The sequence below is a fragment of the Lagopus muta genome, chromosome Z (genome assembly GCF_023343835.1).
Source record: "Lagopus muta isolate bLagMut1 chromosome Z, bLagMut1 primary, whole genome shotgun sequence".
In the NCBI taxonomy this organism is placed as follows: domain Eukaryota; kingdom Metazoa; phylum Chordata; class Aves; order Galliformes; family Phasianidae; genus Lagopus; species Lagopus muta.
Window position 1 is genome coordinate 20,874,622 of NC_064472.1, and position 24,724 is coordinate 20,899,345.

General features: G+C 43.9%; 1 protein-coding gene across 1 annotated transcript; it reads right to left on the minus strand.

The window, feature by feature from the left end:
* Window positions 1-21,473: 21,473 nt before the first annotated feature.
* Window positions 21,474-22,828, minus strand: HTR1A (5-hydroxytryptamine receptor 1A). Its single transcript, XM_048930696.1, has one exon. The coding sequence runs from the start codon at window positions 22,755-22,757 to the stop codon at window positions 21,516-21,518; it is 1,242 nt and encodes a 413-aa protein (XP_048786653.1). The 5' UTR covers window positions 22,758-22,828; the 3' UTR covers window positions 21,474-21,515.
* Between the last annotated feature and the right edge of the window lie 1,896 nt (window positions 22,829-24,724).

The following is a 24,724-nucleotide window of genomic DNA, read 5'->3' on the forward strand; positions in this document are numbered from 1 at the left end:
TGTATTCACATGCACTGTTTGGTCTCCATAAACATTCAGCAAGTTTCAATGAATATCAATGGGTGCAACTTTTGCCACACAGTGCAATTCAATGACACGTTTTTATTTCACAATCATTTCCATGTCAGACACCATTTTGTCAGAGTGCCCTTCTGCTGCCACCTGTCATGAGGCAATAAAACGTAGTGGAACACTGGCAAAAAGGTTCAACCTCTACTGACACACCACCAACACCCATCCCTTATGTTGTGGCCAACAGAATAAAATAGGAGGTGTTACTTTCAGAGCAGCAGCAGTCTCCTCCCCACTTTGTTTTTTCACTATTGTGGCAGTGAGTAAACAGAGTTTCATTTCTGATGCAATACTTGGCAGTACTGACTATTTTGAATTTTGGGTGTAAATACTGATGCTAAGCGATGACCTCCATTGGTTTCCAGGATAAAGGTGAGGTTTTTATTCACATGAACTGGGGAGTGAATGCAGCTGGAGTTCTTCAAAGGTGCCATTAATAGGGATTGAAAACCTCAGTTTTTAAATCAGCTTTGAAAATCTTGACCTGACTGTCAGAGAAACATGCAAAGTGCCATTATTCAAAGCTGTGCAGTTGTCCTTTGATCTATCACTGGTAATTTAATACAGGGCTTTGCTAGCTCTGGTCAATTATTTTCCATTTCTGTTTCTGTTCTAAATGGCTCCTTTCTTTTGAGCATTTCATACATTTTGGTGCAGCTTTTCCCAAACCATAGTGCAGTGGAGAGCATATTCAATGAATGCAGAGAGCTGCTTTGCCAGCACAATATTTGCAGCTTCAGTTACATGAAAGCCGTCGTAACAATGCTCTGCGTTTGCCCCCAGTGCAGCAGCAATACTTTATCTTCTTTTCAAAGACAAGAAAGAAGGAAAAAAAAAAAAAAAACAACCAAAAAATGACTATTTTTGAGCTGGATGCTTGTCATTTTTGATGGGAGAGAAGACAGATACAAAAATACAGAAGAGACTTTGAAACATTCCTCAGCAACAGCTCTGGGTAGAAACGTATGATGCTACTGTACAAGAGTCAAAAAAGAAGCTCCTTAACCCTCATGGCAGGTAAGCTCTTGATTTCTGGAAGGGCAGACTTGCATTATTCATTGTTTTTGGCCCTTCATGCTTTGTAAAATTTTGCTATGAAAATGGCCCATAGAAGTCTCAAATTGAACCAGATTCAGACGTACTTGTTCCAGTACACAACTCTTGGAGAGGATGCAGGGTAACATAGCAGGTTTGGGTTGGCAACTCATTGCTCATTGCTTTCTCCTCAAGCAACAGCAGTCCATGATTGCCCCAGCTTCCCAGTGCACAGTTATGACCTTCCTTCCCTCTGTTTTTCTTTGTCATGAATGAAATACTTCCTTTTGCTATTTTAATATCAAATGGGAGGACAAGGACAAGAGGCAGACAAATGCCATTCTAGAAAACATGAGGGAGTCATTGTCAGTTATGCAAGCCAAATTCTGCTGTATGAGCAGACACTGGTATAAAATACAATAAAATGAAAACAAATGAAATGAAAGGTATGAGTGCAGCTTTCACTGAGTGAGGGCTGATGTTAAGAGAAAATCACAGTTAGCATTAGGAGAGAGACTAGGGCTGGAACAAGCCCAGAGCAGCTCTGAGGCCTGGAGATAATTTGCTTTTGAGGAAGCCTAAAATGTTACTGCCTCCCGCTGTGTTAATTAAAGCAAGTGATACCAGCTTTTTAAAAAAGTAAAGTTGCCTTTTTGAAGAGTACTCTCTAGAAGATTGCTCTGTGATGGTGATGGGGAAGGGAAGGCTGCTCTCCAAGGCAGGCCTGTAGGGCTGACTTCAATCTTGTGGGCATGGTGCCCATGGCTGCTACTGAGGAATCTTCCTCCTTGTTGTCTGCAGAGACACAGTAAGTGGATTCTTTTCCACAAGGCTGAGAAAAATTAAATGCAGGCTCTAAAGAACCCTGTCAACTCTACCAGAATGACGGTGAGTTGGGCAGTCAGATGTGACCACGCAGAAGAACATATATATTAGGAAAAAAAAATTTTTTTTGAACAATTCCTCCTTACACAAACAAAAAGTTGATCTTTAAGGATTCTTTCCAACACAAATGATTTTATGATTCTAGGAAAACTTAAGCATTGCTCTGATCTTGCCACCTACAAGTCACAGTAATACCGGTAGACCTTGGGAGAGACAAAAGTTTGGATGCATGGATAAACCTCTCTGAGCTTGCTAGGATGTGAAAGCCAGGAGTACGCATATATCATTCTGTCAGCTTTTGGCATTCTCAGTCATGGCTGCGATTGGCTTCCCTCAGTCCCATGTGAAGAACAGCTTTCAAAATTTTAATTGATTACATTTTTATCTTCTCCTTTCTTGAAGTCTCCAAGCTTCTCCATGCCTGTACTTCAACCACTTGCCTGTATGACCTCTCAGATTCCTTGTATACACTGTGCCCCCACTTGGATTTACAGCCTGCAAAAGCCTCAAGGTCTTTTACTTAGGGTATGTCGCAAGCAGTAGTTACAAATGTATCTTAAACAGAGTAGCAGGATTTCCATTATTTCTGCATTTTGGTTTGGAGGGATGACTTCCAATATTTTGCTCTAGACAAACATCTAAGTTCCTTTCTACATTATTTTCATAATTTAAATTAAAATATTTACTGTTTACTGTGAGAACAAAGATATCAATATCTTACCAAATTTATTTTCAAAGACTTGGAGAATTTAGTCTATTGGACTGGCAGAATTTTCATGAACATTTGACATGAGTTCACCAATAAAAAGTCATTCCTTAGTAATTTGATGTCCTACTGTAGTAAGATCATGTGGTTGGTGAATGAAGGAAAGGCAGAGGATGGAATCTTTCCATATTTTAGTAAGGCCTTTGATACTGTCCCTCACAGAATACTTCCGGACATAAGGTCCAACTGCTAGGTAAATAGGTTCATGCTACACTGGGTATTGAACTAGCTCAGTGGTAGATCAGTCACTAACAGTGTTCCCCAGTACTCAGTTCTAAGGACAGTTTTATTTTATCAGTGATTGTCATGTATAAGAGGTATGCATCCTCAACAAGTTTACTGCTGATGCTAAACTATGAGATGCTGTTGACTACTTGGAGGGGTGAAAAACCTTGCAGAGGGATCTACAGACATTGGAGCATAGGGCAATCATGAGCATGAATTCCAAGCAAGGAAAATGCCAGGTGCACCTGGGATGGAGCAATGCCAGACAGAGGCACAGATGGGAGATGAGTGGCTGGGGGACCTTGGGGTGCTGCGGCCAGCTGCTCAACATGAGTCAGACTGCCCAGGAAGCCAAGGGGCAAATCACATTTTGGGGTGCATTAACACAGCACAGCCTCAAGACTTGATTTTACAAGTTTAAACCAGATATTTTCTTAGTCTTGCATGGTTTTAAAGTTAATCTTAACAGCTGGGTCATTCATGGTTAAGAATTCATTAAGAAATGCGTCACTTCCTATGATGCATGAGCAAAACAACATAGAATTATATTTTCTAGTCTTGAAGTGCTAAAGGATGCGATGTCTGGAGATTTTTGATTCTTATATGTTATTTTCCTTGTAGAATAAGTTATGAAATTTTAAAAACTAATTGCTAATATAAATTTTGATTCACTGAAAAAATTGTTCACATTGTTTCACTGAAAATATTTTTACTGCAATCAGAAAATTTACTTAATCAACAATCTCATGCCTTGTGCTTTTTAATTGCCTTCTGATTTTCATTAAAATTGGTAGACATAAGAATAAGCTTCTACAGAAAGTAGAAAGTTTTTTATCATTTTAATATAATAAAAATGCAACCAAATTTTTAAAGCTAACTTACACGGGTATTACTTTAAAATTACTTAAGAAATATCAAGTAGAATATAAATTAACTGGGATTCCCATCTTTCAAAAGGATTGTTTTCACAAAAATTTGATTTATTTGAGGAAATAATTAAGATACGTTTGAAAGATGGAGCATCATTATACACATTAGGGATCATTCTTGTTGAATTTCAGTCATGGTATAGGTAGTTGTTTTTGTGTTGTTATTTTTGTTTGTTTCTTTGTTTTTGGTTGTTTCCTTTTGAAAATGTTTCCATCTAAAAATTTTCTCACTCTTTATCTTTAAACCTTTGCACTTATGGGTAACCCATCTGATATCCAGGGAAGAGCCAGAACTCCACCTCAGCCTTGAATCTCCTGATTTTTTTTTTCATTTCTAATCAACCAAAAAGATTTTGTCCATTCTATATCTGCAGCATGTAGTGGATCGTTAAGAACCTGATTTTTTTAAAAAAGAGGGGGGAGATGAGGTCAAGCATCAACATTCTCAAAAGCTATCGCATTACATCCTCAACCTTCAAGAAATGGATGATTGTTAACCACAAATGACCTTATATTTTTATGCTTTACACTACGTATAAATAGCGTCCTTCCTTTGGCTTACTTTCCCCTTCCTTGAATTCAGCCTTTAAAAAGATAAACTAAGTGTCCTAAGTATCTACAACAGAGACATTATCCTTGTATCACTAAGATCTTTTCTAAATTGCCTCCATGTTTTCAAATAATCTGTAAGTATGTAAGACAGATATAACTGGAGGTGTCAATTACTGTAATTTGATAATATGCAAGTCTTTCTTTTCTTGATAAATAAATGAAATCTATTAGCCTAAATTAATATTTGTAACCATCTATCCCAGTCTTAAAGGCACAATTATGCTTTGAAGCTGGCTCACCAAAACCTAGTACAAGGTGTGCTGCTCTAGTGTTGAGATTTCCATGAAATGTGCTATTTATATAGATTCACCAGAGGGGGGAAATGTTAACCTCAGTTTTCTTATAGAAAATTATGTAGGTCACTCAGAAAGTAATGCCTCCTATTTATTTCCTCGGAAACTAGAACAGATGAAAGAGCACAATAACACAGTAAGTTCTCAGCTACAAAACACTATTTTTCAGTGTTGTCACCACCATTAGCTTTGTGTATTTTCATCACTGTTGAACAATTGTCTATATGATGCATTCACAAAAATCTGCACCAATGGAGGTGACCCATTCTTGCCACTGCTGAAACACACCACCCACCCCTCACAAATTGGCCTCCATCAATGTTCAGCAAGCATCAGTGAATGTCAGTGAGTGCCATTTGTTCTGCATGGAGGAAGTCGGTGACACACCTTCTCTTCATACGCACTTCCATGTCAGATGACATTCTGTCTGACCGCCTCCCTGATGCCATCTGTCGCACAGTGACAACTTATAATGGGATATTGGCAGAATCAGAGTCACACAACTGTAGGGGTTGGAAGGGACCTCTGGAGGTCATCCGGTCCAACTACCCTGATAAAGCAGGTTCCCTAAAGTACATTACACAGAAAAGCATTCAGGTAGGTTTTAAATATCTCCAGAGGAGCCTCCACAACCTCCCTGGGCAGCCTGTTCCAGTGATCTGTTACCTTCAAGATAAAGAAATTTTTTCTCATGTTCACACAGAACTTCCTGTGTTCTAGCACATGCCCAAAGCGCTTTGTTCTTCTGCTGGGTACCATTAAAAAGAACCTAGCCCAAGGGATCTGCAACCCACTTTTTAGACATTTATTAGTGTTTATGAGATTCCCCCCTAGTCTCCTCTTCTGCAGGCTGAACATGCCAGGTCTCTCAGCCTTCTACATACAGCAAATGCTCCAGATCTCTGATCATCTTCGTGGCCTTCAATTGGGCTCTCTCCAGAAGTTCTCTGTCGGTCTTGCACCAGGGAGCCCAGAATTGAACACAGTGCTCCAGATATGATCCCACCAGGCAGAGTAGAGGGAGAAGATCATCTTCCTCAATATTCTGGCCACATTCTTAAATTCATCCCAGGATATCATTGGCCTTGTTGGACACAGGGGCATACTGCTGGCTCATGGACAACCTGTTGTCCACCAGGGCACCCAGGTCCTTCTCTACAGAGCTCCTCTCCAGCAGGTCAGCCATTAACCTGATGCATGTGGGTCATCCTCCCCAGCTATAGGACTCTGCCCTTTCCTTTGTTGAACTTCATAAAGTTTCTGTCTGCCCAGATCTCCAGTCTGTCTGGATCTCACTGAACAGCAGCACATCCTTCTGGTGCATCAGTCACTCTTCCCAGATTCATGTCATCAGTAAGGGAAGATTCAAACTCTACTGCCATCTCACCAACATTAACCTCTGAAGTCACAAGTCAACATAACTAAATGTAAGATATTATTATTGGAATATTCCTCAGGAGTTTGCTAGCCAGCCATATACAAAATATAGCTATAATTTATGAAGACTCTCTTTTAAAACTTGTAATTGATGAAGTCCAGTCTATTGGTGAAAGTCAAACAAGAGACCACATTTTCTCTGTTAATTCTACAGAATATTTTGTCAGCATGAAGAATGCCTACCTGAAGAGCAATCAAGAGGAGGCATTCCCTCCTGTCAACGGGCATGCCTGTTAAAAGTGTGGGAAAAGTCTCTCTAACTGGCATGTTAGCATAAAGCCAAATGACAAATTGTTGTAGATTTATGAAAGAGAAAAAAAGAAGAAGGAATAGCAAAGCAATAAGAAGATGGAGGTTAATTTTTATACAGTGTGGAAGGAAACAAGCAGTAATGGAGGTAAGTAAAAACATTTCATACAAAACAACATTTGAAGATATTGCAATTATCTCTTTAAAATATCAGATTTGTATCTGTTTTACTTCCACATGATGCATCTGCAGTAAACTTTTCAGAGAAAAAAGCATAGTACAATAACTTAAACAGAAAATGTGTTCAATTTCTGGGCCATAAAGCCTAGGAAAAAGTCCTCATTCCCCGAATTAAACATGCAAAATTTGATGAATATTTTACCATTTTACCATGGTGTGTTCTTCAAAGTACAAATGCCACTGGGAGTAAACAGTAGACATGGATGGGAATCGCCACTAGTAGTGCTGCTTTCATTTAAACAGATTAATATGTGGCCAACAGCACTGACCAATTCTAATTAGGAACAGGAAAGTCCACCTTGTCTGGGCAATATCCACTCACTGTATTGCTTCTATTTAAGAAATACGAGACAACTCAAAATGAACTCATCCTAACCCCAATCTGTCTAACCTTCTGCAACACTATTTCAATGCTATCTAGTCATGTTTCACGTGTTATAGAAATACATACCAACACAATCGGCAAAATCCAGGTAAAATCACTAAGATAGCCCAACCAGACTACCTGTCCTGCCCCAAAAAGGGCCATCCTCTGACCCTGACAGAATATGGCTGGTGTCACACAGCCAGCCTGTGCACTGCAGTCATAACACAAAGTTCTTTGAAAAGTGGAAGGCAGAGAGGAAGGAGATCTAAAGGTTGGTTTTCTTGAGCACTTCTCTGATCATGAATCACCTTGATCTTTGGCTTTACAGCAAGTGCTGCCAACATATGAAGATACTACAGAATCATAGAACCATAGAATGGTTTGAGTCGGAATGGACATTTAAGATCACCTAGTTCCAACCCCCTGCTATAGGCAGGGACACCTTCCTCTAGAACAGATTGCTTAAAGCCCTATCCAGCCTGGCCTTGAATGCTTCCAAGGGGGGGACATCCACAGCCTCAGTGGGCAACCTTTCCAGTGTCTTACCACCGTCACAGAAAAAAATACTTCTTCCTAATATCCAGTCTAAATCTACTCTTTTCCTGTTTAAAGCCACTTCCCTATATCCTCTCACTACATGCTCTTCTAAAAAGTCCCTCCTCAGCTTTCCTGTAGGCCATTATAAGGTCTCCTCAGAGCCTTCACTTCTCCAGGCTGAAGAGCCCCAGTTCTCTCAGCCTGTCCTCATACGGAATGTTCTCCAGTGATCTGATCATCTTCACAGCCCTTCTCTGGACCCTCTCCAGCAGCTCCATGTTCTTCTTGTATCAGGGGCCCCAGAACTGGATGCAGTACTGCAGGTGGGTTCTCACCAGCACAGAGTAAAGGGGCAGTAGAGTAGATTGTTCAAGTTGCTCAATAACTGCAGCATGAGAGCTGCATGCTTAGCACTGTTTTGTTTGTTTCTTCCCATGATAGCCTGTTCTGTTTACATTATGCAAAGTGAGCAAGCTTTCACACTGTAAGTAACCTCCTTACAATAAAGTGATAGTAGACCAGCATCATTAAATAAGCCTTATCGTCTTCATACCAACGCTGATCTCATCTCACATCAGGGACTGCAATCTATAGTGCTAGATGAGTATCTCTTGCTATATTAGACATCACTGATTTTCTTATTTGTCGCATGTGTTCTTTCACAGAAAAGAAATTGCTTCATTCTGCCATTTAATGCTTATGGCAGAAAGGAGTTCACTTTGTTCAGGAAAAAAAAAACAGTTGAAATATCTCTGTATTCTTTATTCAGAAACCTACAGACAGAGTCAAAGCTATTAATCTTCTAATAATTAATTCCGATAGCCACATATTTTTGAAATCCAAGGTAACATGTTCACAAGACTACCAAAAAATAAAAAACCAAACAAAAAAAAAAAAAAAAAGAAAGAAAGAAAACCACCCTCAATGTCCCCTGTGTTGTCCCTGCCTAGCAATTTATCAATCTGTGCCCAGGGAATCACTGGTGGGCTGTAAATAATGAAATGCTACAACTGCAGAATGCAATGAAAACACAAAAACCTATCTGTGCATGAGCAAGGAAAAAGAATCTGGGAAGGTGGAAAGTTGCAAACACGGAATGCTTGCCAGCTTATATCTGGTTGGAAATAAATGCTACTCTGTGAGCACTTCAAAAAACGGTAAGAAAAATTATTTTGAAAATAGTTACTCTAACCTCAGGTGATATTTTTAAAAGTCTAGTTTGTCCTTTCACTGATAAAAGTTACAAAAAATGAGTAGATGTCACAGTTGACACCAGCATCTCACACACAAAAGTAAAATGGAAGTCAAACCAGGTATGCTCATGCGTTTGCTCCATTCAGATCTTGTTATATTTTCTAGAGTGACTGATACTGGGGTGAGAGGGAGTCATTAAGAGACAGTCTGTCCAACACAGAGCTTCTAAATGTACTTGTTCTCTGCACTAGTCTGTCCTCAGTATGGCACAGTTTATATTTTATGACTAAGATGGCATTAAACAGCCTTAAACAAAATGCAGTGTTGTTGGGTAAACATACTGTGTACATTAAATACACAGTGAAAAAAATTCTGCATTCAGACAACCAAGAATAAAAGCAGATTCTGTTACCTTTTCTTGCTGGTTATTATTTTCATATTACTAACATGATTTTATCTTATAAGAATGCTCAGAGAAAGTTCATACAAATTACCAGTGATAGCAGTCGTCCTCAATAACATTTTGAGAGTCCTGGTGGGTTACACTCCATAGTGACCAGCAGGAGAAGAGACTGCATTAGAAGAAATATTTGCTTGTTTAAGGGCACTAACAGTACAAAAGTCTACATTTGATTAAAGGAAATCATTAACAGTTTGTTCAACATTACATGAATAAGGCATCAGGCATGTACAGATTATATGCATACAAACAATAATTAAGAATAAACAGCTCTGTCATTTTTTCTTCTAGTTTTGATCATACAGAAATGCAACACTCATTGTAAGCGTATTTAAGATGGCAGAGAGATTTAACTTAAATAAGGAGTCATATGAAGCATAGAGCTGATTTAATCCTCAAAAATACTTTTTACTAGTCCTACTCTGATCTGCTCACCTACACCAGACACTCATTGTAATTCATTCTTGTGAATATCACTGTCACTATGACTTGTGTATGACTGTTTGGGGAAGGACAATTTCTCCCACAAGAGTAGACAACACACCCGAGGAAAGGACATCTATCCACACTGCCTGTGTGTTTCTGCTGCTCATGCACACTTATGGCAGCACACTGTTCCTGTTGCTTTGTCCTGTAATCCCTGAGCAGAGCCGCTGCAATCAGATGAGCTCACAGATGAAGAATGGGAGATAGAGAGCATCACTGTTTGTGCACACTCAGTGACAGAATATCTCTGTCAAATGCTTAACAGAAAACACCCAAGATGGCTTTCCAAAGCTGGTGGAAATGTTATGACACCAGGAAGAGATGGATATAAAAATGGCACACATCATTTTCATAATGTGTGTTCAGTTTGTGAGAAAGGAAAGAAAATAAGAAAAAAGAAAATCAGTAAATCATTCATAATGAATGTTTCAACCTTTTGTTCTCAGCAATACTAATGCCTCCTCTGTATGAAGGTGCAAAGAAAGCAAGTACCCCAGATATTCAATTTTCATAACGTCCTGCCCTGGAAACTACTCTTTCATCCCAAAAGATGCAAGCGAAGAGATCTGTGCTCTGTTCAACTTTCATAGAAGTGGCCATTTTCAACTTAGAAAATGGCTTGTCCCCTGGGTACACAGCACTGCAAATCCCATATAACTGAGCTTTGCTGACTTGTAAATCAGCTTCACCAAGGATTAAGGGACACAGATCTTTAATATTAAACCTTCTGAATGTATGGCTGCAGGTCATCACAGTAAATCTGAATACAACAACATGAAGATACTTGAATAACATTCCTTGACATCTCTGGCAGACAAATGGTAAAAGACAACCAAATGAAGTCTAAATCTGCCTTCTATACTAGGTGGAAAATAATCCCTTTGGTTGTTTCCTTTCCAGAGTTCTCCCTGGAATTCAAATTTTGACTTATGCATTTCACAGTTACAGGAGGTTTGTAACGAAAATGTAAGACTTCAGTGCTGGGCACCACACAACATTCATCATAGAGTCCATGTCTGTTGGCATACGGCTAGTCATGCAGTCCAGCCAACCTTATATTGAACTCACTTGAGTTAATGTGGTTTGACTGCCTGTCTGCCAAGTATTGCAGTCATAAGCCCTCATCCAAAATGCAGAAAATGAAAAAGACTAACTGGGTCCAGCTCCAGATAACAACTGCTTGCCTCCAAAGGATGTATTCCATCCTGCAGGATACCACAGCTGCAGAGAATACATGAAGATCTATAACAGTGACCATGCACTCTAAGGTGAAATGCATATGTATATGATTTTACAGAGCTTTCTTTTCACTGAAATAGTGATAAAGAGATATCCTCAGTCTGCTTGTAAAAACTGATCCGCAAAACTAAAATTACCAGACTGTAGGCTACAGGTCCAGAGCCCAGCACTTGGTCTTTAACTATGTGTCTCTTTCTTGCCCAAAGGAATGGATTGGGTAGTGCATACAAATAATTCCTGTCTTAGGATTTAGCAACAGAATACAAACAGCTTTCCTCATGGTATTTTAAACCTTCTGCTGCTCACACTCGCCATAAATGTTTAGGTGAAATGGTGCGCTCTGAGGAAAGGATTTGGTACAATTTTTCCAATGTGGCCTGCTCCACCTTGTCCCCTGAAAATTCTCACTAAAAATTCCAGTAAGCAGATATGTGTATCTACAGGTGCACTGAGCCATAGGCGTTTCATCTGAGACATCACTTTTCAGTCACGCTGTGATTAATTTACTCATTTTTGTTGTTATATTTTTACCATGTGATACCAATGGGAGAAAGACATAGTCTAAGTGTTTAAAAAAAAAAATGATTCTGTCTGATCTAAAAAAAAACAGCAGGAATGAAATGTTTGATAATTGATGCTTACTTCATCTACTGCTAGCACAGAGTGCAAGAGGGTAGTTCCCTTCACCTCCTCATCATTCCTTTTTCCAGAGGATGACTACATCCCAGCCTTAACATTTGAATTGCATCCTGCTGTGATGTGCTTTTTTTATTAAACTTTTCTGGCTGGGGGCAGGGATTAAGTGTTTATTACCTCCTCTGTTCCTTCTTGATGCCTTTGTATTTATTGTAAAGAGAAAATAGGAAGAGAAATAGGAAGAGGAGGAAGAATTGTGATTGCCACCAATTTATCAGTTTTCCTATTTTGATGGAAGGAAAGGAAGCAGGATGCATGGACAGACCTGGTCATGATTGATGTCAAGAAACTGAACAGATTCAGGTTGTATATCAGGAAAAATTTCTCAGAAAGATTTATGAGACATTGGAACAGGCTGCCCAGGGAGGTGGAAGTCACCATCCCCAGAGGTGGTCAAGAAAGGTCTAGATGTGGTACTGAGGAACATGGTTAGTGGTGATGGGTTGGTGCTTGGATTACTGATTCTATGATTTGTTTGCTGTGCTTAGTGATTCTGAGCACAAGTATATCTTCTAGCTATGCTAATTTTGTCAGTCTTCTAGGCTTTCACGTAAGCTCAAGCCAAACAATTTTTCACTGGAATTGCTGCAGGTGCCTTCTGCTTCTGACTCACTCCAGTCAGCCCCACAGCACAAACTCCCTTTGTCAGTAGGCACTGGAAGTGCTATCATGCTTGTGATGAAGTAAAATGTTGATTAGAACTATCTGATTCTTACAGTAATGCAAATAGCTTTTGCAACAAAACTGATGGATTTGGTTTTGTAACTCCATATTTTAATATCACCATATAATAAAAGTAGCTTATTTTAGGTTTGAATTCAAGCTTCATTTGACCTTTCTTCTTCCCCTTCCTCCTTAGGAAAAGGGGAATGATGTTACAAGGGAGGAGAATCATTTTATTTTCTCCCTTCCTCTTCCATTTAATGGCACACACAAGGCACACATCTAATATCAATCTTTGTAGCCTTCAGTTAAGGTACCCCAGCTGTCATATCTATGTCTTAATCTGAATAACCCTTACATTCTAGATTAATTAAGAATTGACTTTTTAAGACAGTGACAGCTGTGCGGTCATCAAGACCCTTGAGCTCCAGAGCAGGTCACTCTGGCTCAGGATGCAGAAATCAAGGATGTAATGACAAACAAATTCCATGTAAGACACTCTGGGAGGAATCCATACTGTTTAGTTTGAATGCAAACTCTTTAAGTTAATCAAGTAATCTCTTTGGGAGTGTAATACAAGGCACACAAAATTACAGCTGTTGGGGATGTTTGTGCACATTTTCCTGGGGAATGACATCCAGAAGATACAAACCAAGTTTATAATAAGCAGCATGCAGTATGGATCTACAATCCACTCCACGATCTTGCTGACAAATTTTCATTACAGCAGCTACTATCCCTCTTCATAAGATGCCAGTGATGCCAAAAAGCAATAGCCTTCCAGACTAATAATCAGAATAACAGGTTTTAGGAATGTAGATTTACCAGGCTGCTTTGTAACGTAAGAATAAAACAGTAAAACTCTACGTTTTACAGATTTTTAAAAGAAAAAAAAAAAAAAAAAGAAGGAAAAAAGAAAGAAAATATTTGTTATGTTTGTAAAGACTTCTACTGGAGATCATGTATGTGAATTATTTTGCTATCATAATGGACTCTACATTACACTGTTCCACATTACTACTACTGTTACCAATCTTCTGCATGCAATAAATCCTAAAATCCACCAAGAAAAGTAAAGAAGAAATTCAATCCTCAGTAAACAAGAAGCTTTCCATGAAAGTTTCTTTATGAAAGGTTTCTTTATTTGTCAAAATCTGAAGAAAGTTCTCAGAATGAAACATAGCTATTTCTCATTCCAGGATATATGTCACTATTCTTTCTTTACTCCTCTATTTTAGTAAATATGGCTACTGAAAATTCCATCTAGAGAGTTGAGTCATGATTAGGGATTTCATTATTTGAGCAAGATCATAAGATATCTGTAAAACATATCTGAAGGCCACTGAAGTTCTCTGCTTGTTGCCATGCAGGTACATTTCTAATTACTCCTTAATCCACTGCTATTTTTCTTTCTAAACAAATTATCACCAATATCTTCAGCAACCTGGTAATATGTCATGGGACAATGCTAGACTGACTGTGAGGTTACAATAAATTAAAAAAAAAAAAAAATTCATATACAAAATAATTCAATTCCAATAACATTCTTCATATCCTTTCCATAAATTCATGACAATGATTACATGTCCAGGTATGTATACCTCCTTCTTTACAGCCAGAGCGATGCAACGTTCTGAGAAGAGCATCACAGCATTAGTGTTTAGCAGTGGTAAGGGCAGCAATTTCTTGCTGTTAGCTGGGAACTGTGCAAGAAGTTGTGCTCTGAAAGCAAGTCACTGATTCAGATGTCCATGCATAAGGTGATATTCCTGTAAAAATGGGTTGAGACCTTGCACCTTTAAGAAGGTGGGAGGGTGGTGGGTTACATCTAGAAGCACTCTTCTCTGTTAAATAGCACTGCTGTCTCCAAAATTATTCTGCTTGGACAGAATTTGATGGGAGATGGAAAGAGTTTTAGCCACTGTGGTAAAAAATGCATGATGTCTTTAAAGAAAAAAAACATAAACTTCTAAGGCAGCAGTACCTCATTTCAATTCTGAATGTGGCTAATGACTTTTTTGTTGTTATTTTCACATCATTTCAGGATGTCAATATTAGCATTGTATTAAAGGGTGTAGCTGGCTGTTTCATAAGTCACTAAACACTGCTGCTGCTTTGTAATGCTTAAAATATTTCTCACCATGAAATAGCTCATAAAGGTGATGACTAAATTAAAAGACAAATGTTATCTGTCTTTAATTTTAATGAAGTGGATAGTCTTTTTTAATTATTTCTGTGAACCTTTACAACATAGCACAAGCTATTGTAATGATCTGAGCCTTATAACAATCTCAAAAACATCCCACACACATTTACTTAAATTTCAGAGGGAAACATTTGTTTTGCCTATGTCTACTAAAAAAGCCACAGCTATGCAAGGGTTAATGGAAAGACAGAGATTACTTGTTGTCTTTCACTTCTCTTACTGAAGCCAAAGATAATTTAACTAGAATTTGTGTAAATTCGATTCTTTTCTATGCCTTAATGAATTATAGATGACCATAACATCTCAAATACAGGTATCACACTAATTTCATTGTAGTAATTTTGAGAAACCAAATAACTTTTATGCACCATTTTTGAGCATTAGTAGAAATGAGAGGAAATAAATTATGAGGGCCACTGAAAATGGCATTTTCAGGCAACTAGCTCAAGGGTGCTCAAAATAGGTGCCATTAATTGAAATACAATGGGAAAAATAACCCTTTTGACCTGCACAGTGTTTTGATTAAATTTGTGTGCATTAAACTGTGAAAAAATAAGGTAGCGTCACTGCTGGCTTAGGGCACAATAAACTAAATTCATGCCTTCTGCAATTCTTTGGAAGACAGCAATATTTTTCAAGAAACAGATTTCATCCAGTGAACTCTCTGCTTTTTGTTTGTTTGCTTGTTTTTTTGTTATCTGGATATCTTCGACTCCATATGTAAGGTGGTTAAAACAGGGAAATAGTCTTTGCAAAAAGAGTTCTGAATGTGGGAGTTCCCAGTGTTACAATTGAGTATGTTGCCATTTAACAGATGCACATCACAAGAACGAAGACAAATGGGTTATTAGAGAAATTAACTTTATACCCTAACCACAATTCCTGTCAAAAAGGACAATCACTGCATCCATTTAAAATGAAAGTGGGTTTTGCTGATTTGTTGGAAAACATTTCCCCTCTTACAGTGTAAGAAAATGCTAGTCTACAAACTTTGCACACTCGTGGACACCCACAGTAGTGAGTCAAGCCCAACCCATAACTCTTCTGCTGTTCTGTTCTGTTCTAAGTTGAAGGAGGGAAGATTTAGGTTGGATGTTAGGGGGAAGTTCTTTACAAGGAGAGTGGTTAGGCCCTGGAACGGGCTGCCCAGGGAGGTTGTGGATGCCCCGTCCTTGGACGTGTTTAAGGCCAGGTTGGACGGGGTCCTGGGCAACCTGATCTGAATGTGTATGTTTGGTGGCCCTGCTAGGCAGGGGGGTTGGAGCTACATGATCCTTGGGGTCCCTTCCAACCCGGGTGATTCTGTGATTCTGTGATTCTGCTTGTGTTAGCTCTCATGACAGCAAAAAAAAGACACTTTGGGTACAACCAGAAGTTTGCAGGTCTTCTCAGGCAGAATGATAGGTGCCTCAGCAAGCTCAGACAGTCAAGGCTGTTATAATCAGAGAGAAATCCCCTTTCAGAGACTGAGGATGGGAAAATGCCCATGGATGAGCATTAGAAGGGAGGTGGAAAAGACTCCTGTTTGACTAGAGAAAAGCTAGCAGTAGCTTTTAAGACTAGATACAACAGAGGAAAAGACTAAAGTTTGCTGAAAGCATTTTTCAACTGATATGTTGACTAGATCAGACTCTCTTTGGGTTAGACCTTGCCTAACCTGAAGCATACAATAATCTTCTGAGTGTGAAGAGACTAGACATTTCCACATCAGCAGCAGAACATCCTGACACTGTTCACGGCGTCAAGCCCCTTCTCCAAAGCAGACCAGGTCAATTCCATCATGAATGCTCTCCTTCACTGACTTGTTCTTTCCTGTGTTACAGAGACCATAAGTGCAGAAAATCTCTCCAGGGCAATCCCCAGGCCTGTCACTTGCAGCATTCCCCCTGGGCCTTCATCTGCACAATTCAGTGTGAGTTACCCATATTATCCAGCGCGGATGTGAAACTGGAGAGGGAGGTTGGAAGATAATGGAGATCAAACAGCCACCAATTTGAAGACAACACCCGGCCTGCCCTTTCACCTGCACCAGATGTAACTTTTCCAAAATCTCTGCCTGCAGTTGATCTCTGGACAACAGGCAGCTGCCCAAACCCCAGTCCTGTCAGCACCTCTGAGTGCCAGCCAGGTGCTGTGTCTGACGGCTCCTGCGTCTGTTCTCAGATGCAAGCCTGCTTCACTTCACCTGGCAGCACTCTTTCAAAGCCCATTTAGAAATGAATGTCTAGAGAGATTTTTACTTCATAGCCATAATGCTTATGTGTCAAATTTAATAGCTTCTCAAATATTTCACAACCCACTTTGGTTTGTAAGTCCTGCGCTTGGACCATAGCAGTTCAAATAGAAAACCATTTTATGTATATTTTCCTCTGTTGCTGGATAATTTAAAATCATAACCAGCCACTTAGGTTCAAATTGAAAAATAACATTTTCCTTCTGACCCACTTGAACAAAAGATTACAGTATAATCCTGCTCTGTCCTACCAAGCTGGGAGTTGTCTTTGGATTACAGTTAAAAGTCACGTGTGAAACAATCCCTGGAGATGGCATCATCTGTACTGTATGAGATTCCTTCAAGTCCTCTGGACTACAGTCCAGCTACAAATCCCACCACAGGGGGAATGCCAAGAAAGAGGAACAATGTGCAATTTAAAATAGGCAGCAGAAAACACCTTGTGCTTACATCATCTCATCCCTTCTGTGTGTACATTACAGACCAGCAGGATGGGTGTAAATAGCTCTGAAATGTGAAAGTCAATTTGCAAGTATTATATTAATTCTAATAGGAAAATACGTTTCAAGTACTGTGTAGTGCAAACAATAAAACAAGATGTTATTACAGCTGGAGCAGATACTGACCTCTGCTTGTACTTTCCAGCATTTTCATTACAGGACCCCTGTTCCTTTTTCATTTTTCTGTTTGTTTATTTGTTTGCTTGTTCGAAGGAACTTTTTTTTTTTTTTCATTTAGACCCTCACCATTTTCAGCAGGTCCTGTGAAGCCTGGGAGAACCACCAGAATTGTCATGTGCCTTTTTCTCATTTTTCTTTAATCCTACAAAATTTTGTTCAGCTCTTTGAAATATTTTATAATCTATCTGTTTTCTGCCCCTCATCTACATTCTGCAGGACAATGCTGACAGCCTGCCAAACCATCTTGGCACAGACATCTGTAGGGTTGGGATTTTTGGCCACTTGTGAGTGTTTTTAAGGGTTGAGTCTCTGGTCCTCTGCTTGTCTGAGCATTTTTCCTTTTCTCTTAATTGAAGAGGTATGAAAACACTCACAAATCTATCATCCATCTCCCAAGTCAAGAAGCCACCTCATTAAGTCAAATAATTTTGGCTACATTCTAGCTATGAAAGGCTTGTGCACCAGAAATTTTTGTTTCCAGCCTAACAGAAGGAATCTCTTCCTGCTGAGCTGCCTCTTCACATAGCTGGAAGCCACACTGACTTCTCTGAGAGGATAAGAGCACAGGCGTAGGCAGCAAGATAAGGTGAGGCTCACAACAGCATGCACCCAGCAGCATCCTGAGCTGGGATCCAGCCACCTGGGAGATGCAGTGATCACGGAGAGTGTTGTTTTGAGAGTATGAGCAGTGCAATCATTTCTAGCTTTCACAGAGTCCCTAGGGATATTTCCCTAGGGATATTTCCCATGATAGCCACTTAGGATTTTCTTCAGACATATTTGATGAGATAATATTCACCTATACTATTAAAAATGTTTCTCTGAGCAACCATGAAAATGAAATTCTCTCGCAGCATCCTTTTCCACTTCTCTCTTGAGGACTGAGTTTCTTGCTTATGTGTTGTAATGTAAGATTCATAATGCTGCCCTGAGCAAAGTTTGGAATTGTAGATTTTGAAAAAGATTTTTTTAACTACAGTGATGGTGGGGAGCATTTGTTTAGGGGATTTTACTGTTGCTTTTGCTTGATTTGTAATGTTTCTGCCAGCATAGGAATGCAGGGGAAAAGTGGAGAGTCACATATACTACAGGGAAATTTTCTGTTTAAACATATGTACCTACATTGTCATAAAGCCCTTTTGTTTGTTTGTTTGTTTGTTTTGTGTATGTGTGTGTGTGTTTGGTGTGCTCCACCTTAGATAATTTCAGCTCATTTTTCTCTCATCCCTTTCCCACCCCATCCCGATAACTGCAGATGCCTGGTCTACGTGTTCTCTGTCAGTAACTCATCTGACATAGACCCAGATCCAATTGAGTAAGAGTGTCATGGAGTCACAGACAAGAGGAAACTCAACGTTAGGAGACTTTCTTCTCATCTTGCAGCAGTCTAAAGAGGCATTTTTAAGAGAAGAAAAACAGAACGCGTTTATGCCTGTCCTTGGGGTCCACAACTGACTCAAGTAGTTAAAACTCAATTTCCTGCAGCTCTGTTTGAAAAATGAAATCTTTTCTTCTAATTATTTGGGTGTTTAGTTATTCATTGCTCTACTTTCCATGGGCCTTTTAAAACTGAAATGAAGTTTTCAGAACTGAGAGGAGGCTGCTCGTTAGGGGAGCAAATCCAATATTGCAACAAACCACGAGTATTGATTCGATCCTGAATTGATGTTTCCTTTTAAAAACTGTAAATCCCCCTTTTGGTTGTTTTGTTCTTCTTTTGTTTTTCTCTCAATAGGAATCAAGTTGGGAATGTGAAAACCACAGCCCAGAAACAAAACATCCCACCTCTGAAAGTGATCTGTTTCCTCCCCGATACAGAAATGCGATTGAGAGCTGTTCCGAGGACGGCTGTCCCCGCTGAGGTCGGTGTTTGTGCCGCGCAGTGGGGCCGGGCAGCAGCGGGTGGAAGTCCCATTGCCCGACTCCCAGCGCATCGCCCCGCTGAGCAAACCCAAGGAATCTGCGCTCCCTCCCGCCTGTTCCCCATCCCGCTCCCGGCCCTGAAAACCCCACGGGTAAGGGGTAACAGGGCAGCCCGGCGGGCTCCAGGTGGGCTCTCGGAGGCAGCCCCGGCCCGGAGCCGTACTCGAGAATGTGGGGAGGCACGCTAAGCGGCGGCCACGTTTTTCTAGCCCGGATGGCTTCCGGGGAGGTGTGAAATAAAAGGTGCGAAACGTGGCTTCGCGGGAGGCTACGGGGCTTGGCGGAGGAAGCAGAGGGAAGAGCGAGCCCCGATGCCGCCCCGCATCTCGCCCCTGGTTCCCGGAAGCCGCGGCGAGCCTCAGTCCCCCGTCCCCCGTCACGGCTCCGCAGAAGAGTAGATCGCCGCCGGCACTTGGAGAGCACCCGGAACGCACGTGGGTAGAAGTGATCAGAGAGGACATAAGATCAAAGATCACTTTAATTGCGAAAATGAGGTCAAATGAGATTTTCAGAAAGTCAGTGTATCTCTGAGGCTGTTAAGAGCGCTACTGCCATTTAACATAAGCGGCTGAAGTTCGGAAACGAGAGGACACTTACATTCACGTGACGCGCAGATGTAACATTCCCTTTCACCTACAGTTAACATGGATTACACCAAACTAAACAGGAATATATCTATATATATATTTGGTCAAGCATTCAGTTCAGGCGGACCTTCGCAGCGGTGCGCGCAGGGCTCGGAGCCGCTCGGTCCGGTCCGAGAGCTTCCGACCGTGCCCATGGGAAGGCCGGGACACAGCGGCGGGGCACGGCGGGGCGGGCCGGGGGCTGTCCTGCCACCACCCCGGGCGGGGCGGGGACGGGGAGCATCCCGAGGAGAAGCAGCGGGGGTTACCGGTAGAGGGGCACCCTCTGCGGGGAGGTTGCGGAGCGGGGAGAAGCCGGATCGGGGCTCACCTGCGCGACTGCCCTTGCCCTTGGCATTGCGGTGTCACTGACTTCTTTTGGCTGCGGCTCTAATTCTGAGAGGTCTTACTCTAGCCGGGACTGGCCCTGGGAAGAGGAGAGCCGCCCCTTTCCAGGGAGATTTCGCGTTCGCCACCTGCGGCCGTCGCAGGGATGCTCCCAGCCCCTCCCCTGCTGTCAGGAGCACATGGTAATATTTTGGTTGATCGGTTTGGTTCTTTCTGTTGTGCTCTGTTTGTTTATCCCCCATCAACACGTGCAACCGCAGCGTCTCCCGAGAAACTTTCAAGCGGCTCCAAAAGAGACCAAACCCAAAAGAACCTCCACTCCGCGGCTGCTCCATCTCCCCGTGCTGCTCTCGGTGAGCTCGGGGACGGCCGCACGGCGCCAGTTTTTCAAAGGCATTTTTAAAGTAGTACATATCTCCATGTAATGCGTGGGTAACTGCCCTTCCCTCCCCGCCGTGTAACAAGGGAAGCCCGGTGAAGTGAAAGGTCCGAACAGAGCAGGAGAGCTGCTACACACACGTAAGGCAGAGGGGATGGCTCTGGAAGTACCTGGCGAGGTTAGACACGGCAGCCGCGCTTCCTCCCGGTAAATCCGCTCGGCCGGTCCAAGCCCAAAGCCCCTTCCTCCAGTCGGGGAGCCTCTGTCCGTCCCTGCACTTACAGCGCCGGAGCGGGGAAGGGTTCGGAGCCCCCCGCCGCCTCCTCTGAAATCCAAGAAATATCCCCAACGCGGCGGTTTTCTGCATAGGGTGGTTTATTTTTACCGCTGCTACTCGAGCAGACAGCGTGGTTTACAGCGACCACAAGCAACCAACGACCTGCAAACCCGACGTCTGCCCTGGATGACGGAGGAGGCGGGAGGCGGCAGTGCAGCCCCGGCGAGGAGAGGCGGGGGCGGCCGCCACCCGGCGCTGCGCTGCTCCAGCGGAGCTCCGCGCTGCCCCGCGCTGCGCACCCCGCGGATCGTCTGACCGACGGGGAGCGAGCGGAGGGGGGGAGGCTGGTGGCCCGCTGGAGAGGGGCTGAGCAGGGAGCACGCTGCGGCGGAAGGGCGGGGGGGGGGGGGCGGGCGGGATGGTGCCGGGGCGGGAGCCCCGTCCCGGAGCGGCGGGCTTCACTGCCGGCAAAATTTGCACTTGATAATTTTCTTAAAAGCACTTTGGAAGTCTTTGTTGAAATAGGCATAGATGATGGGGTTAAGGAGGGAGTTGGAATAGCCCAGCCAGTTGATGACTGCCCCCAGCCACTCGGGCATGTAGCACTTACTGTCACAAAAGGGCAGGACCAACGCCACGATGAAGAACGGCAGCCAGCAGAGGATGAAGGTGCCCATAATGATGCCCAGGGTCTTGACAGTCTTCCTCTCCCGGGACAGAGCCATCCTCCGCTTGGCTTCCGTGTTCTTCTCGTTGCGCCTCTCAAAGGAGGGAGGCGGCGGGGAGCCGCACGCTTCGCTGGGCAGCGGCAAGTGAATCTTGGAGGAGCTGCTGCAGCGCTGAATCTCTATGACCTCCAGGGCCGCCCCGTCCTCGCCCTGTCGCACGGCGCCGTTGACACAGGCACTGCTCCGGGGCTCCACAGTCCGACGCCAGCCCTTGCCGGGCTCCCCGTTGCTTTTTTTCTGCAGGGTGGCCGGGGAGAGGGTGAGGCATGTGTCGGCGATTTTCTTCTTCTCCGCTTTCTTGACCGTCTTGCGGATTCTGAAGCGGGCCGCCTTGAAGATGCGGCCGTAGAGCACCAGCATGAGGAGCAGCGGGATGTAGAAGGCGCCGAAGGTGGAGTAGATGGTGTACCCGTGGTCCTTGCTGATGGTGCAGGCGTCGGGGTTTGAGCGGTCCTCGGGTGTTCTCCAGCCCAGCATGGGCGGGATGGATATCAAGAAGCCGATGAGCCAGGTCAGGCTGATGAGCACGGCGGCCCGGCGGGGAGTCCGCTTGTTGACATAGTCGATGGGGTCTGTGATGGCCCAGTATCGGTCCAAGGCGATGGCGCACAGGTGCAGGATGGAAGAGGTGCAGCACAGTACGTCCAGCGAGATGAAGATATCGCAGATGACCTGTCCCAGAGTCCACTTGTTCAGCACCTGGTAGAGGGCTGCCATGGGCAGCACCAGCACGGACACCATGAGGTCGGTGACGGCCAGCGAGCCGATGAGATAGTTGGCCACGGTTTGCAGGGAGCGCTCCAGGGCGATGGCCGCTATCACGCAGGCATTGCCGCTCACGGCGCACAGGATGAGCGTGCCCAGGAGCAGGGAGGTGAGCAGCTGGTAGCCCAGGGTCACCTCGGCGAGGTCGGGGCCGCTTTCTCCCTCGGGGGAGCGTTCTGGGGAGGTAGTGTTGTTGGCCACATCCATGCCGGGGCGGGGGGGGGGGGGGGGTCGCTTCAAGAGACGGGCATGGGAAGAGGCGACGGTCACTTGTGCGCTCCCCTGGCAGGAGTCATTGCCGCTTTGGCCATGCCGGGCCCCCCCCCACCCCTCCCACCCCTATATAGAGCGGCGGGAGGCGGCCGAGGATCGGAGGACGGCTGCTGGCGGAGCCGCCCCGCGCCCGCCCATCCTCGCCGCCTCTGCCCAGCGCGCAGCCCGGGGGGGGGGGGGGGGGGCTCTTCGCCGCCGCTGCTACTCGCTGTGCTGTTGCCCTCGCTCCGCCGCTCTCCCGCACCGTTCCTTCCTTCTTTGCCTCTCCTCTCTCCCCTTGCTTTCTCCTTCCCTCTCTCCTTCCCCTCCCCTTCCGTCCTTTCCCTCCATCCCGCCCTTTCGCGGGAGGGTTCTCCCTGGGTATCATCGGTCCTCGACACTGCCGGCAGTCCGAGCGGGCGGTGTGTCCGCGGCTACCAGCGCCAACTCCCAGTGGAGGGAATGGCAAAGACACCCACCACGCTTCCCCCAAATCCCATCCCGGCAGCACCACCCCGGGCAGTGGAGAGTCGAGGCTTCCCCTCGGGACCGGCACCGGTTGCCGGCACAGAGAGTGCGAGGCGTGGGTCTCCCTGCGGTCAGGTACTGCCTCCCAGGGTGGGGGCACAGCGCACCCAGCGTTGCCAGATGCTGAGCCGGGGCGCCTTGGAGGCGCTTATCGCCATCTGCAGGCGGGCGGCGGCGGCCCCGGGGCGCTAAATCCGCGGGCGGCTCTGCTGGACTCTCGCGGCCGCGGGTCCACCGGCACTTTTTGAGAGGCTGCACCCGAGACCCTGTGCGGAACTGCATCCTCGCCCCCTATCCGGCCGTAGCCGGCACTATGCTGTGGAGGTTATCCGGAGAACAACTGCGAGCTTGTCGCAGAGTCAGCTTGCCGCCGCAGGTGCGGGGTGAGAGAGTACAGGCAGCAGCGCTGCGTGGTATCTCTGGGGGGTTTGCTTCAGAATTCAGTGCCGGGCAAGGCTCCTACTCAGTCGCTTACGAGCACGGTAGTAGTGAAAGTCCCATTCGTGATGATTCATGCCATCGCCCCAAAGTCCTGCTGTGGTTGTCTGTCGTCGGGGGCTCCGGGCCAGCGTGAGGCTCCGCGTGTCCGTCCAAAGAGAAACAACACTGCCCAGCCTCCCTCCTTGGGGCGGCCGAGGCGGAAATTACAGTGCAACACGCTACTGAAATCACTATCCTATAAATTAAAAAACAACAACAAATTGCATTGCAGTTCCTCTTGATAGGAAGGGGAAATGCTGAGACTGAAAGTGAAATGAGAAAAATATCTTTGGGAACGATCTTGATTTTTTTTTTTTTAAGCATCAGATTGACAGACGCATCGTAAACAGATCTGCTATTGACTGTTATATAAAGTAAACAATCCTGCACCTGGGAAACATGTGTCATTTAAAGAAAAAGAAAAACATACAAGAAAACAAATAAAACGACTAATGCGATTGACAGACTTTACCTATCCACTACAGGTAAAAGAAAGTCCTTGGATTTGCACGGCAGGCTTTCCAAAGTCCTGTTGCTCAGTATTTTTAACGATGTGAGAACATCTCTCTAGTCTGTAATTGTGCCATGCAAGCTCCGAAAACTCAGAAAGCTAAGTAATTGCTTGACAGTAAGATTTTGCCAGATTTGAACTTAATCAAATTTAAGATGAGTACCACAGAGCCTGGCTTGCATGCGCTCAGGTTTCCTTATCTTTTCTGTCAGCACTTAAAAATAAGACTGAGTTCGTAACTTCACAAAATTCGGATGGATTTCGGCCAGTCCTTTTTCTGAGCGGACGAGGCTCCATTTATCTGCCTCTGAACCGGCAATCTTTAAAAAATCAAGGCACAGAGATACAGGATAAGTATGGGTATGCAGAACCGATCAGCACCTCTGCCTTTCCGTCGCTTTAG